This window comes from Panthera tigris, chromosome A2 (genome assembly GCF_018350195.1).
Source record: "Panthera tigris isolate Pti1 chromosome A2, P.tigris_Pti1_mat1.1, whole genome shotgun sequence".
Lineage (NCBI taxonomy): Eukaryota > Metazoa > Chordata > Mammalia > Carnivora > Felidae > Panthera > Panthera tigris.
Window position 1 is genome coordinate 159,563,313 of NC_056661.1, and position 16,780 is coordinate 159,580,092.

General features: G+C 42.2%; 1 protein-coding gene across 1 annotated transcript in view; it reads left to right on the top strand.

Annotated features, from left to right (window-relative positions):
- CNTNAP2 (contactin associated protein 2) overlaps positions 1-16,780 on the top strand; it is a 1,960,721-nt gene that overhangs the window by 1,596,186 nt on the left and 347,755 nt on the right. The window contains exon 15 of the mRNA XM_042974552.1: positions 3,683-3,810. Within this exon, the coding sequence (XP_042830486.1) occupies positions 3,683-3,810 (128 nt within the window). The remainder of the gene's footprint in view (positions 1-3,682; positions 3,811-16,780) is intronic.

Genomic DNA, 16,780 nt, shown 5'->3' on the forward strand with positions numbered 1-16,780 from the left:
TCCCCCACTCAAGCTCCCTCTCTCTCTCTCTCTCAAAAATAAATCAATATTTAAAAAAATTTTGGGGGGCGCCTGGGTGGCTCAGTCGGTTAAGCGTCTGACTTCAGCTCAGGTCATGATCTCTCAGTCTGTGGGTTCGAGCCCCGTGTCGGACTCTGTGCTGACAGCTCAGAGCCCGGAGCCTGTTTCAGATGCTGTGTCTCCCTCTTTCTCTGACCCTCCACTGTTCATGCTCTCTCTCTTTCTGTCTCAAAAATAAATAAACATTAAAAAAAATTAAAAAAAATTTTTTTTTAATGGGCCAAAGACGTAGGTAGACATTTTTCCAAAGAAGACATACAGGTGGCCAACAGACACATGAAAAGATGCTTAACATTACTGGTCATTAGGGAAATAGAATTCAAAACTACAATGAGATATCACCTCACACCTGTCAGAATGGCTAAAGTCAACAACACAAGACACAATAGATGTTGACAAGGGTATGGAGAAAGGGGAATCATCTTATACTGTTGGTGGGCATGCAAACTGGTGTAGGCCACTCTGGGAAGCAGTATGGAGATCCCTCAAAAAGCTGTAAGATAAAACTATCCTACAATCCAACAATTGCACTACTAGGTGCTTACCCAAAGAAAACAAGAACACTAATTCAAAGGGATACATGTACCCTAATTTATAGTAGAATTATCTATAATAGCCAAACTATGGAAACAGCCCAAGTGGTGTCCATCAACTAATGAATGGATAAATAAGTGTATATAATGTAACTTCAAGTTATATTACAAAGCTCTATACAAAGTTATATATATGTATATTAAATTAAATTAAATATATATATATATATATTAAATTAAATTAAGTAAGTTATATTACTTAAATTATATACTTAAATATATACTTAAATATATTACAAATTAATACTGTAAATATATTGTAAATATATACTTAAATATATTACAAATTAAATTTGTAAGTTATATTACAAAGCTCTATACAAAGTTATATATATATATTAAATTAAATTAAATAAATATATATATAAATATATATATATTAAATTATATATATATTTAATTTTTTATATATTTAAATATTTATTATATATTTAATATATATTATATATATTATTTATTTATTTATATAAATATAATTCATGCCAAGTATTGATACGTGTCTCTTACATGGCTGCCTGCCATAGTGTGCAATCAAAATATTAATAAATTTTAAATTATTTTTCACTATTAGGTTAAGTGAGTTTTATCTTAAATGTTTCTTTTCCCACCTCAGAGATATCCCTGTGTGTCTTCCCTATCCCCACACTCAACTGTGGGGACAAGTTGTGGGACAGTCCACCATGATAGTCAGTGGAGTATTTGCTCAATAAATTCCCAAAGGAAAAATGGATACTGATGGTTAAGAGCAGGAGTTGGCACACATCTTCTATAAAAGGCCAGATAATAAATATTTTAGGCTTCAAAGGCCATATGGTCTCTGTCAACTACTCAACTCTTCCATTATAGTGTGGTAGCACCATAGACCATATGTTAGAAAAAATATGGCCATATTTCAGTAAAACTTTATTTATGGACACTGAATTTTGAATTTCATGTAATTTTTCCCATGACACAAAGTATGATTCTGCTTTTGATTTTTTTTTCAACCCTTTAAAATGTAAAAATCATTCTTGGCTCATGGGCCATAAGAGAAAAGGCAACAAGATGAGTGGTTGTCAGCACTTAGCTTGCAGACTCCTGATTTAGAATCGTGTAATTCTAAGTGGTAATGAACTGTGGAGAGTATCAGCCTGAAATTTCACAGGAATACACTTCATTCCTAGTGGGTTGTCAAATTCCAGTGTATTGAAGAGTGTTTTCATTTATTGTTACTTTAATAAACACTACCTATCAAGTTTAATGGCAAACATTTTGTTCCCCCTGTAATGTGATTTTAATTGATAGAAATTCTAATAAAAGGAGTTGGGTTTGCAAAAGAGTCCATTGAGGTATTTGAGGCTAAGTCATCAGTTGATACAGAATCAGTAAGAATCACGGTGCTTTTCTGCATGATCTTAGTTCTCACTTGATAAACACATTTTTAAAAAAGAGACTTTATTTGGGGAACTCAAGGGCAATGAATAAATTAAGGGAGTATAAAATACATTTGTTTGAAGCCCACTGGCTGAATTCTGTGACTCCTTTCTGTGTTTCTGTGGGCCCTGACACATGAGGGAATGTGTGTTCACTGACATTCCAGAAGGTCAGAGAGATAAGTAACTATCCTTAACAGCATAGCATTTAAAAGACAGGCTTCCAGGGGCGCCTGGGTGGCTCAGTCGGTTGAGTGTCCGACTTCAGTTCAGGTCATGATCCCACAGTCTCTGAGTTCAAGCCCCGCATCAGGCTCTGTGCTGACAGCTCAGAGCCTGGATTCTGCTTCGGATTCTGTCTCCCTCTCTCTCTGCCCCTCCCCTGCTCATGTTCTGTCTCTCTCTGTCTCAAAAAAAAAAAAGAAAAAGAAAAAGAAAAAAAGACAGGCTTCCAAGTTGGTTCCCCTCAATTCCCTGAACTATTTGCTGAGAGATAGGAAAGACAAATCTTTAACATGATTATTGAACTGTCTCTCTCTCATTCTACTATCCTCCAAAAATCAGTTTTCTGTTATCAGTTGTATATACAATTTCAAAAATTGCTATTTGTATTCAGACTGTACAAGTGCAAAAAAAATCATACAAAAGGGTAAGTTTGCAGAATGACTTTATAATGATTTGTGCCCCCCACCCCCACCCCTCCGGCCCCAAATGAGGGCATTTCTCAGCCACAGCAGCACAAAAAGAGGATGAGGGGGCAGGAATTTCTTCTGAAGATGAATTCTGTGCTGCACCATAACTCACCTTGGGCCCATCCCCAAGAACCTCTCCTGGATTTCTGTATTCCTTTTCTTTTATGTAGGATGGGTACGGGGTAGAGTTGGGAGACCTGAAACAAGATAAGTATAGGGTAAGCAGGAAAACAAGTCTAAGAGAAAAACCAGACTGGGCTTGAATCTTCACTCCACGCTTCATTATAGATGGAAATAGACTCTGGGTGGGCACCTACTCCATGTTGGAAACTTCTCATGGACTCAGTTGTTCAAATAAGTGAAAAAAGAGGAAGGAACGAAAGATGTCCCTTACTTAGCTGATGCACCGCAGGGAAGAAAACCTCTGAAGGAACTACTTCAAAGCAATTAAGGAGACAGAGTGTTTGTGTTTGTGTTTTTGTTTTAAGAGTTTTGTTTCCTATATTATCCAAGCGATCTGGTTGACTTCATTGCGCTCTGATTCCTGACAACAGCAAACTGCTTGTGTGCCCAGTATCTGGTGTGTGTTTTTCAAGCGGTGTGGTCGTCTACTCCCACACCGACATAGGATGCAACACGCTGGTTGTGACTCTCTGGAAATTGGGGTGTCAGTTCCGTTTTCCAGAAGGTAATGATGTCACAGTTGCTTCTGAGTAATATGCCGTGCGACCGCTTGATGGAAGAGAGAGAACAGCTCTTTAACTGTGGTTCTACTTAGTGAACCTCTGAGCATTTATTGGAAGGTGGTCAATTATTAGGCAATTTAAAGTTATCAGGAAAAACATGTTTCTAATTCAGCCTCCTCATCCTTTTCTTTTTTTTTTTTTTTTCCCCTGTGATTCAGGAGGAAGGATGCTGGCTTCTTATCCTACAAAGATCACCTGCCAGTAAGCCAGGTGGTAGTTGGAGATACTGACCGGCAAGGCTCAGAAGCCAAACTGAGCGTGGGCCCCCTGCGCTGCCAAGGAGACAGTAAGTTTGCCCAGAAGCTGTGGCTTTTGCACTTTCTTACCAGTTTTAAACCGTGTTTCCCAGAGACGTCAGAGGGTGGCAAGAAACAGGCTTGCTCTTCTGTAACCCCTGAAGAAACATCACACGACGAAAACAGAACCAAACGGAGAGCGAGATAGACCTTAATACAGACAGGAGAGCGACAGCCGTAAAGCCTCCAGGACAGGAACCTAGATTTGGGCATACAATGTGGATATCCATCTTCCTTGTATATTCATATCTAACAAGTTTGACGACCTAAGTTTATGGTGATATAAATAGCAATGCTAATAGCATACAAGTGGCAGTCAACAGCTGTGATTCCACCGAGTGCTGCTGTTAATGCCATTAGCGTGACTATTTATATCACCATAACTCAGCTTATGGTGATATAAATAGCATTATGGCTTAATGTATCATTGTAAACTTGGATTACGGTCATACGAAGTTTGACATTATTGCTATCACATCTCATCATCATCAGAGCTGGAGAGTCCCTTGTAAGCCCACGGTTGTTTCTGTCACTACGTCTTGCTTTCAGGATTCGGCACCACAGAGAGGCATTTGGGGCTGCTGGCTTGGACTGTGGGAGGGCAGGGAGTTCGAGCGATGATCCCGCCTAATTAAGGGCACCATTAGGATTTTATGTTGTTGGATACCCTTCAGTGTGCTTTATGTGGAGTCGGAGAGATATGGTGCCGGGCTGCCATGGGGATTCTGCAATGAACATCCTGGGTGTCGTTTCCCCTCTTCTTGTCTATGCGCGTGGTTTCGGCAAGTCCCCCGAGAGTTCTGTGCTTTCTGTGATTGTGTGCTAGGCATCAGGAGACCCCAGATTCTGCTCCTTGAATAACTGACTTTCCAGGAGACCTCAGGCAAACCCCTCCACTTTCTCGGCTCTGGTAATGAGAATATCACCCGCGTCCCAACTCCTCCTGGGGAGGCCATAAAGATTTTAGTGCCTAGATCCGGATTCCTCCTAGCAGAGCATTCTGTGCGATGGAATATTATTACCACTTCCATAAATCAAGGGAGAATTAGACCTACCCGATGTAATAAATTATTGCATCGACTCCAAGAGGTGTCCTAAGAAATGTAATGGTGCATGCTTGAATGTTTACTACTTAGTAAATGGGGGCTGTTGGCAATTAAACAAGGCAATGTTCCTGATACAAAAGAGAGACCGAGTTTGTGCTGATTTGTCTCTCTTTAGTTAGTTTAAAACTGAGACTGGTCAAAGAGCTTTATCATGCATTTGTTGAACAATAATACTTTATTTGTTGAGCCAGGCTTAGGAGGACTCCGCAGTCAGAAATTTGATTTCACCTGTTTAAGAAAACGATATTGACACAAAATAATAGCAAGTATGCATTTTTAAAAATATTTTGAGGGATTGATGTGCGATAGGATGACTCTCAAAATAGGCAGATTCTCATGTGTTGTCCAATGAAACTCCGTTTCATTATGTCATGATCCTTCATTAATCTACAAAGGTAAAATATTTCTCGCTTACCGATGCTAATTCTGGAGCGAGCTATGAATTAAACAAAGGGCTCCCCGTGAAGTCATTGGTTAACTTGGTAAAGTTATAAAAATCCCACTTCTGCAAACTTGTTACCTTCCTTACACAGAGGATTTCAGCCACATTACATAGTATATGTAGAAGTGTGTTAACAGTTTATAGTTACTATTAGCTTGTTTCCCTTAATAAATCAGTCTTCAAGAAAAATTTCTGACATGTCTGCTATGCGTCTAGCACTTTACCAGACACTCTGAGAAATAAGAAACAAGCTCAAACCGCATTTTGAGAAACGCACATGAAAAAAATGCTGGAAGACAAAATCGTATCAGATTTTGCAATACAATATTATTGCAACTGCTGCTCAAGAAAGGAGTGATATAGTGTATTTCAGCCAGACTTTGTATTTAAAAAGAGAAAACAGGAAAATCGTGGTGGCCAGTGTTTATTTGCATTTCTTTTCCAAGGCTGTTGTTCTTAGAGACGTTTTTAGGACCCCTTATAAGACAAAGAGCTGTCTTAATCATGGGCACGGCATGAGCTCAGTATTCTTACAGCACTACAGCTTAAGAGAGACTGTTTCAATCCATATTTTGCCCGCTACTTCATAAACCAAAAGCACAGTCCATATTCAATTGCAATTATATGGAACGCTTTTGTGTCTGAGAGGGGGAAAGAGAAGGCTTCCTTTTTTGCAGGCAACTGAGAACATCATACCTTGGACCTGAATTGCCAGGTAGCAGCTTTATCTAGCTTCCTTTAAGAATGTTCTAACATGGGCACAGTAATGAGAAAATGTTCCACATCATGTCACTTTCCAGTTTTTAACATGTTTGATTTGCTCAGATACTCACAGCCCCCAATAAGGTGGGTGAGGTTAAGTATTAGCCTTTCTGTTTACAAACGAACAAAACATTTCTTTTAAAATGTCACTGACACTACAAATTTCTGTATACCCTTGTAGCCTCTGGGAGGCTTCAGGAGGAAAGGCAGAGCAGAGAACATAAACAGCTTTCTCTGTACAAGGTCAAGGTGGTTTCCCTGAGTCAGTCGATGATTGAATGAAATCATTTAAAAAAAAACAAAAATAGCCATTTGGGTCTTATCCCCACCACTCCCCCACCCACCCACATCCAGTTACCAATATAGCATGAATGTTTCAGGGATTAAATTTCAATCGTTGTGATGTAAAAAGTGTTACAGTGCATTTATTCTGTTGTTCATAGAGATTAACTTACTTTGTATCATTTACTGAAGTGCGTACAAAGCTCCGGTTTAAAAAACCAAATCCATCATGAAAAAAATGTCTTTCTCTGTTCGAGGAGTCTTCGTGATGCCAGCCCTGGAAAGCTGTGTCTTGAATTAGGTCCCTGTTCTATCCCCCAGTCTTAGAGAACGAAACAATTTTTGTAGGCTCTGACCAACCGTTTCAGTGGTTTCGGTTGGCTCCATCATGCCTGCTGAGTTTCATTTTGACTTTGACTCATCCGAACTCATAGGCCCATAAAATCCAAATGCTAAAGAAATCCGGTGAATTCCACTCAGGTCTGCTGCATTTCCCACAGAGTGCTGAAAATGCTTGTGATCTTATAGTTTAGTTTCCTATGGGGGTATTAGTGTTATTGGCAGGGGTAGGTTCTGTTTGGTTTTGTTTTGTTTTTCCAGACACGTTCACATGGAAACCTCAAATCTAAATGAGACCCAGAGTTTGACTAGTGATGGGTGGTTAGTCCTTGATACCCATCACCCACCCTCCCCACCCTCCCAAAAGAGCTACTTTAGAGGATCAGCCACTCGTAGGTAGAAATTGTTTTCACACTGTAAATGTATCATCATTCTTGCAGAGAGCTGCTAAACTTTTGTGGAAGCAGGACCGAAATAAACATTTTTTTTTTTTTTTTTTGGTTTTGGAGGTAGAAGTCTTCTTTGTACCATATGTGGTGAATATAATTAATTATAGAAATAAAGTATGTGCCAGATAATTGCTTTATTCTTGGCTTTATGAGCTAACAATTTCCCATATCTTCTCTAGGGATTCAGAGACTTTAAACAATTAATTAGGAGCAAGTTTGCTACAAAAGCAAGTGTTTTCAGTACACGTGGGCAGAAGCCATTCACGAAAACGTGTTACTCAAGGACCTCTTCTCCGTTCTTTCCAGAAACCCGCTCTGGCTGTAAAACAGAGTCACGCTGAATGTCTAAAATGCAAAGTTAGTTTCTCAGGACCCCGAAATATTTTATTTATTTCTGCTCTGAGTCCACAAAAGTTTCACAACTTTCTGCAAGCAGGATGATACATTTACATGTGAAAACAGTTTCTGCCTACCAGTAGCTGCTCCTCTAAAGTAGCTCAGGGAGGCCAAGAAGACAGGGTGAGGAAGGAGGCAACAAATCCAGCCGAGGAACACAGGGCAGAGACAAAGCCAAGGGTGAAATAAGATGGTGATGGAGTTTCATCCAGACGATAGCGGACCTCTGTTTTCTGGGAATGGAATCGTATGTACCAGCAGGAGTCTTATAAGCCACAAGCATAACCAGCCATTCCCTTGCCGAGAGAGGCAAGGGAATGACAGTATCCACACCTCGTTTCTCCACAGATAAGACATTTCCAATGGGAATGCAAATGAGTATCATCCTCCAGGAGTCGTTATTTCCTCAGAAGATGCTCCACATTCTTCTCCTTTCCCCATTTCTTCCCACGACGTGTAGCCACGGACCCTTGCTTCAAGCATAGCTAGAAGCAAAAACAAAGAATCACAGTGTTCTCATGGTTGAAGACTCTCAGAGATCAAAGAGTGCCGACCGCTCACGTTCCAGACGAGGGACCTTGGGTCTAGGGAGGTTAAGTGACCGGCCCACGGTCTCCCAGCGGGGATAAGGCAGAGCACATTGAGACAGTTTGACATGAGCTTTCATCTTTAGTCATTCCCCAAAGCCGAGATGAATGTTGAGATCCAAAGAGGGAGCTCTGACCTGGAACTCTGACCTTGGGTCCCTGCCTCTCGACAGCTGAGCTGTGTAATAATGTGGTGCTGGCACTCTTACTCTCGCCCCACTGTGAGATCAGCCATCTGGAAAGCCTGATCGAAAACCCACAACCACAGGGATGAAGGGTCAGTGGCAGAAACTTGGTAACTTTTGTGTTTTGTTTTGTTCTGTTTTTGTTTTACTTCGACTTTAGGTAGTTTTTTGGTTGATAGCAGAAGGCAGGGGAAAAAAAGTCTAGAATGATGTGTAGAAATGATTAACCTCTATTTTTTTCTTAATGTCCCAGCCTTCGCTGCTATTGCCCTGGGCTGCTACCAGCTGAGAAACAGGAGTAGCTCTAAGAACAAGCAGAAATAGTGAAATTTTCAGGATCAAAACGGGGGCTGATTCCCATTAAAGGATTGAGCCCTCTGGGCATATCGGAGAGCAGGTCCGATTACAAAGCAGCAGACTTAGAAAGAAGGAAGGCTTGCTTAGCTTTGGTCTTCCAGACTCCAGAGTGACTTTGAACAATTAGAAGTGGACAACTCCCTGGGAAGCATCAGCTCTTTAATATTAGATGGCCATTCAACGTTAGCCACAGATGCACTTCGGAAATGGGAAGTAAATTTACTTCGAGTTTGGGGGAGAGGGATGGTATTTGTGTTTTACAGTAGATACGGTGTTTGTGTGCGTGTGACTGACTTTCCTGCCTGTCCTTTCAAATACCGCTCACGTTTGGAGGAATCGTCCCATCCCACAGAGGAGATGCGTCTGGCTATGTTTTTGTCCCCTTCCCTGGGTGCCCGTCCCTTCCCTAACCTTGGCACTTCGCAGAAGGGACAGGATCCCAGATCCGGGAGGGGCTTTGTTCTGTAAGTTGAATCCCCACGGCGGGGTTCCCCTGCTGAACTTTCCAGGTGATCTCTCTAAACCATTTGCAGGAGAAAATTAGGCTCGTTCTGGCTGTCTGAAAGTGTATCTGCAATCCTGTCGCTAACTGCTCAGAGTTAGCACAGGTTTCGCGGTCCCCAACAAGGCTGCCTTCACTTCGGACATGGGCCACAATTCTGGGGCTCCCAGGCCATCCTGCCCCCCTGACCCACTGATACAAGTTTGGGGGTGCCCACTATGCCTTAGGGATCAGTAATGCACCAGAATGACTCAAAGAACTCAGGAAAGCACTGAATTTAAGATTGAAGTCTTATTATGAAAGATACAAATCAAGACCAGCTGACTGGAAAGGTACACAAGGTGAGGTCTGGTGAGGTGGGTCTCAGACACGAAGCTCCCTTGTCCTCTCCTGGTGGAATGAGGACACGTGACCCTCCCCCCAACCTGCACACATCAATGCGTGCCACCAGCCCGCTCACCAGGCTTTGGGTGTCCACAGTTTTTACTGAGTTTCATATGTAGACGCGATTGAATAAGTCATTGGCCACATTATGGAATTTAGACTCCAGCATTTCTTCCTTCTCCTCCCTGGAGCTGGGAGCTGATATCTCCTGGCTTCAAGCCCCACCCCTCAAATCCTACAGTTGGTCGTTCTGGCAGGACCAGCCCCCATCTTGAAACTCTGTAAGATCCACCAGGAGTCACCCCCTAAGCATAAACCGTCAAGGCCTACCATGAATGACAAAGACATTCCTACCACTCAGGAAATTTCAAAGCTCCATTCCAGGAACCTGGGATGAAATGACAGAGAAATGACAATCACATCACAATCTGTTTTCTCTCTTTGTTTGCATTATTAGTATGTTCACCCCCAACAATGGATGGCAACATAGGGAGAGATCCATATCCCAGTGCCCAGGGAAATGCCTGCCACATTGAGTCCCTCAAATAGGTGTTCATTAAATGAATATGAATCATTAAATAACCTCAAAAGATTTAAATAAGCGTTTCAGACTAACAATGGAGGCAGTGCCACGAGGCAATGCATGATGAATTGCAGAGAACTGACACGAACGATAATTGCTATACGGGTCCAAGAGAGGACCTATCGCTTGATTTATATGCACAACTATTTTTAACCTCAACAAGGTTTTTTTGTACATTTATTCTTCTTAACTAAGTAAAAACTTTTATTCTTTTGTACCTTGAAAATCCCTTGAATCTGATGATTATCTTCAAATTAAGGATTAAAAAAAGAACGCTTTTGCGAAGTTTTTATATTTTCCCTGACACTTCTAAATTAAGATGCCCATGAGGTATTACATTTATAGAACTCATTGTTTAATCTAAATTAGATTAAACCCCCCCCCCGCCCCGGCCCTTCAGAGACCTGAGCAGACTGTTCCACACTTTTGTTTATCCATGTCTCAAGGTTATTACTGACAAAATTACAATTAGTACTTCGAACTTATTGTTAGGGTGCTAAACTGTGAGCTGTAAACTACCTCACTCTGGCATAATTAAAACCGTGTTCCAGTTCACCTGCTTTATGATACCTGCTCGGCTTTTCATGCAGCTTCTTTTCACAGTCCTAACTGCATGCAGGCCTTGGAAACTCAGAAAGTTCACTGAAGAAAACTGTTAAAATCGCCTCTTCTTGAAGTTTGCTGACAGTTCCAAAGTAGCAATCTACTACAGTCATCGGGATAAAAAAAAAAAAAATTGTTCTAAACTCTGGCAAGCATTATGTAAGATCTGTATTACTATCTTTAGAATATATCCCAGTTCAGGGACGTCTGGTTGGCTCAGTCGGTTAAGTGTCCGACCGGCTCAGGTCACGATCTCGCGGTTCCTGGGTCTGAGCCCCGCGTCAGGCTCTGTGCTGACAGCTCAGAGCCTGGAGCCTGCTTCCGATTCCACATCTCCCCCTCTCTTGGCCTCTCCCCCACTCATGCTCTGTCTCTCTCAAAAATAGATAAACATTCAAAAACTTCAGTATATATACTTTAATATAAATTTATATATTTCAGTTTATATATTTAATTTATATTTGACATGTATTTTAATGTAAGTTTTAATATATATTTGAATATATAAAATATATCCCAATTCAAAATCCACAGGATATGTGCATAGAAAGCAGGGCCGTTGGATATGTGTCCACCTGTTGGCCTGGTAGGCTGCTCCATGAACTGCGTGTGCAGTCCCAAATTGAAAAGAAGAGGAAGTCATGTCCCATTTAAACATTCTATCTTTGAGCCAGCCCCTGAGTCATTTGTCTTTGGTCCCTAGACCAAAGCTTAATTGAGAATCTCTCTCAGTCCTTAAAGTGTGAGTAGAAAAACCAGACTCAGCAAGGGTAGCTTGGTCTTTTGATGAAGGAGAGGTCCTTTGCCCTTTAAGATTCTATCGGTGCCTCTTCTGTTCAGGGTTTTTCTGGACTTAAGCTTTAGACAATGAAGTAGCCTGACAGTCTTGTCTCTAATCCCTGTGTCTGATGCTTTAAGTATTCCTTGGTTCCATTCCAGTAGATTATCCTAATCAGTTTTGTTTTATGATATTCAGACCTCTAGAATTTAATTCTCTCATACTGAGTAGGATGCAAATTGGGCTTGAACTTAAAATATGGCCTGTTATGTAACAGAACCGTTCGCTGGTTTTCACCAAGTTTGCGACTCGACATAAAGACCTCAAAGATTCCTCTCTGGTTTCCTTCCTGTTATCATACCTGAGATAATAGTGTGACTGACTCAAGAAGTAAAGAGTGCCATGGGATAACCTCATTTACTTTGGGTGCTTGGTTTATGCTTCAGTTTGGCCGGAGATAGCAAGTTGGCCCCAACTGCCTCAGTTCTCAGCGTTTAAAAAACAAAAAAAACAAAAAACACGCAGAAATCAAAAAGCTAGTACTTTTTTATAAATAACCTAACACTTTAGAACAGGATTTGTAAAAAGAGAACTTGACCCAAGAGGTAGAGCTGCGAAGATACTCTGATGCATTTTATTTCTTACACATCTCTATTTGTTCTTTACGTATATATTTCAAGGAGATAACGTCTTCATTTCAATCCTTCAAATTTACACGTGGAAAAATGCATCTGTTATTGTTTAAGTGTAACGATAGTCTGATGCACCCGAATTAAGTGTGATTGTTTCTTTGCCTACAGAACTGAGAGTTTTTCTGGCTTTATGCTGATGTCCCCCAAAAGAGGTTGCTCTTGAACGTGTATAAGAAATAAGACAATGGGGCGCCTGGGTGGCGCAGTCGGTTAAGCGTCCGACTTCAGACAGGTCACGATCTCGCGGTCCGTGAGTTCGAGCCCCGCGTCAGGCTCTGGGCTGATGGCTCGGAGCCTGGAGCCTGTTTCTGATTCTGTGTCTCCCTCTCTCTCTGCCCCTCCCCCGTTCATGCTCTGTCTCTCTCTGTCCCAAAAATAAATAAAAAACGTTGAAAAAAAAAATTTAAAGAAATAAGACAATGGTTCGAGGCAGCATCTGTAATAAAGCCAACTTTACAGCTTGTCTTTGGGATTAAGGAGAGAGACTGAGCTACTGATTCCACCCTGGGCCGCAGGTGGCCATATCATTTGACTGAAACTGGTCATTTATTGGTGAGCAGTGTCCAGACTTTATCTTCAGATGCAACAAAGAAGTGACTTATGTTTAATCTGGGAAGAGAAACCAACAAAAGTAGTTCTGGTTGGAACATCGATTCTGTGTGGCCACACCTCAGCAGACTCTAAGCCTAAGACGGGTGATAGTCCGCTGAGGCCAAAAAAAAAAAAAAACCTGAGATAGCGATCGAGATACAGGTTTATTGGGGGAACTTACGTACAGGGAGGCTGGGAGTGGCCGACTAGACAAAGCGTCTGCTGTCGGGATGTACGTGCAGCAAGGTTTTATGCCGTAGCAACTTCTCCTAACAACGCTCAGTGGTCCTTCCCCTCTTTGCTCAGCCGGGGTTTCCAAGGGGATCCAGACCCGCCATCTGGACACTCTTTGTTACTAGGGAGATGCTCCGAGTTGCCCACCCCGAGAGCCCTGAACTTTGAACATGGAACAGCGCATTCTTCCACACATTCTGCCTGATGGGAATTTAGAGAGAGGACAAGATCTCTACCTTCTCAGGAGAGTGATTAACAGGTGCATTCAGCGTGTGCGTGCACAATCTGGCTATCCAGCACATACCATACAGATCCATAGCACTTTTTATTTCTGAGAAGACTCCTATTTTTCTAACTCTTCTCAGCCCAAAAGCTGGGCCTCCTTCCTACCTGTTTATATCCCTTTTCAAGGACCACCTATTAAAGAATCAAGAAACAACTGGATGACACTTATATTTAGGATAAAGTAATAGAGTGTCTACCGTTTCTGTTTCGTACAGATATTCCCTCCCCTCCGGCACTTTCATACATGCACACACACATGCACGCGTGCACACACGCACGCACACACACACACACACACACACACACAATTCTCTTACCCTGAGAATTTAGCATTTGTACTTAGTGCTGGTCTAGTCACCTCCATCTTGAACCTACCTTAATCCCATGGTAGCCCCAACTGGGGGCTCAAAACTACTTGAGATTAAGGTAGTTAGAGGAACTCTTGTTAGACATGGGGAGGAAGACAAAATGGGATTAGAAGTCAGAACATGTCTTTGCCATGCGCCCTGGCAGCAGCTGGACTGTGGATATGGGAGTGCACTGTAGGCAGCACCAAGGATGCTCTGTGTCCCAGCCAGTCTAGAGCCATCCCAGGCTTACACCCATGGTTTAGGGCTTTGTCCTAAGGGGGAAAAAAAATCACCTTTCTCATTTAAAAGTTGAAACACTGACTTCATGATGAACTAATCCTTAATTCAGAACAATTCTACCTAGGTATGGTAAGAGAGTTCAATATAAATTTGAGTCTGTGGCCTTTTGTGCTAGTGTTTTAAGAATCTGTTCATGCCATTTCACCCAAAAAGCCATAAAGAAGTTAAGACTAGCTGTTCTCTCTGAAAGTAGTTCTCCAGTGGGGGAGAACTAAGGAGGACACTAAGGAGCCAGAGCTTTATTTGTTTTGTTGGCCTGTTGCTTAGCTTTCTAGAGCAGTGCTACCCAATGGTGGTTTACAGTGATGATGTTCTTTAACCTGTGTTATCCATATGGTGGCCTCTAGACACAGGTGGCCACTGAACATTTTAAATGTGACTAGTGTGACCAAGGATCTGAATTTTTAACTCTACTTAATTTTAGTTAGCTCAAATTTAAATAGCCACATGTGGCTGGTGGTTGCCATATTGGACCACATAGCTTGAGCACACTGGTGAGAGGCCACTTTAGAGAACCCGTCCCCACCTGGAATTCAGTCTTACTTGTGGCTACAAGTCGACCTGCTGTGATTCTTTCTGGAGTAATAAGAGGTTAAACATGAAGAAAGAGAAAAAGTGAGTTTTTACATGATTCAACCTAATGTCAGAAAGGTCCAAAAAGTACCTGGGATGCATATCACTGCCTGGAAGATACTTGGAACATTTTCTTAGCTTCTCCATAAAATTCTCCGTGTATCAGCCAGGAAGATGGGGCAGAATGTAACATAATAAATGTAGAATAAGTATATTTTTTATGATGAGAGTTTTCATTTCATTTATGGCTTCTACTCTTTGAATAATTCGTCTGCATAGTAGAGTGTGTTTCGAGGCTTCCTTCATTGGTTTCAATCTTTTCCATTTTTATTTTCGCTTTAGATTATATTTTGAAATGCCACACGGTCTCCATTTTGCCTACTAACGAATAAACTGAAATAACAGCACTTCAAACAGAGGTACAGTTGCGTTACCTCAAGCATGACATACTTTACAAAATAAATTAGCAAGTCCCGGGTAGACCTGCCTACCTGGGTCTTCATACATCCTCACAAGACCTACACTTAACCAGTGGGGACTGCAACGTAGATGCCTGCCCCGAGATCTCATGAGTGACACATTCACTTCCCGACCCTTTTTGCTGCCACTCAAAACCATGTCTCCTTGCTAGTTCACCAGTTAAGTGTCACCATGTATAATTTGGGGATACATATTGATCGTTCGAGGGAGGTAGCAGGAGAGAGCCTTACGGAACTGTAGCTGCTAAGGACTAGTTTGAGCCATTTGAGGCAAGGTTGGGATGAGGAAGACAAGTGCTATAGGTCAGATGTCGGGGTCCCCCCATATCCAAGTGTAGAAATCCCAACCCCTGAAGTGATTGTATCAGGAGGTGGGGCCTTTGGGAGGCCATCAGGCCATGAGAATGGAATGGGATTAGTGCCTTCATGAAAGAGGCCCAACGCGGCCTTATCAGGACACATGCCAACGAGGGAGCTCATTAGAGACTCAGGTTTTTATTGGCGGTGGTTCGATGGGCAGCCCCTGCCTGGCATGGACCCAAATTCCAGACTCCCAGAAGGAAAGCAGGTGTTCAGCACATTACACCAACACTTTAGGCACAGTGAGGCACCCTTATTACGTGCTAGCTAGCCTTGCTGGAATCCAGCCATCAGCCAGCCTCACAAATAGCCTTTTCAAGGAGAAACAGTCCGACTATGTTAACTCTTTTCTGCGTGGGAGTCCTCTCCCTTTTGCCCCATCCATGAACACAAAGCTTCTCGGGCCTCCAAAGCTGCCCCTCCCCTTTCTCATCTACTTCCTGCCTCCTTGTCCAGGTACAGAACCCCATCTCTTCCCTCTACCTTCCAGAAGAGGCTTAGCCCCACATCCAGATCTTTGACTTCACACCTTGCTTCGCACTCCACTTCGCACCCTGACTTCTCCCCACCTCAGACAGCCCCTGCCCCAAATCTTAAAACCAAAGAGAAGGAGAAGAGCAAAGACGGTGCTGTTTTCCCTTGAGTAGGTCGTCTGTATCTCGTGACCTAGAGTCTCTGGTACATTAGGTTCCAGAGCAAGACCAGCTAAGTGATTGACAAAGCCTGGTGCAAAACGAAAACACAGAACCCCCTGTTAAAAAACTACTAAGAACTTCAGAATAATGGCAGCAGAACATTAAACCAAGTGTGAGACCCTCGTCAACCTGCATAGGTCACGCACCCATGTTCCTGAGGCTTGGGCAGAGGGCAAGGTCGACCCAAGACCCTGGGTATACCTGGGGTGGAGCAGACCTGCAGGAATGGACCTGTAGGCCTTGTTTCTCTCGTCAGTGTGAACCTCAAGGAACATTTGTGTTCTTTGAAGCCGTGACGAAAATCAAACCCTATATAGGAAAGCGTTCAACGCAGGAACTTATAAGTACCGGTGAGCCATACCGAGCTCTCGAGATGTTTCCTAAATTTGTCTGATCGCACAAACTCCCTAAGGTGCTTGTCAAGATGCAGCTCCCCAGCTTCCTCCCCCAGAGATTTTGATTCAGAATTCTAGAGTGGAGCCCCAGACTCTGTTTTTAAGAAGTTTTCTAAAAGGTTTCTGTGACAGGGAAATTATAGAAATTCTAAGAACACATTTGGGGGCAGGCAGACCTAGGCTCAAATTCTTCATTTATCAGCAGTGTGACATTGGGAAACTTGTTTAATTTCACTAAGCTTCAATTTCCT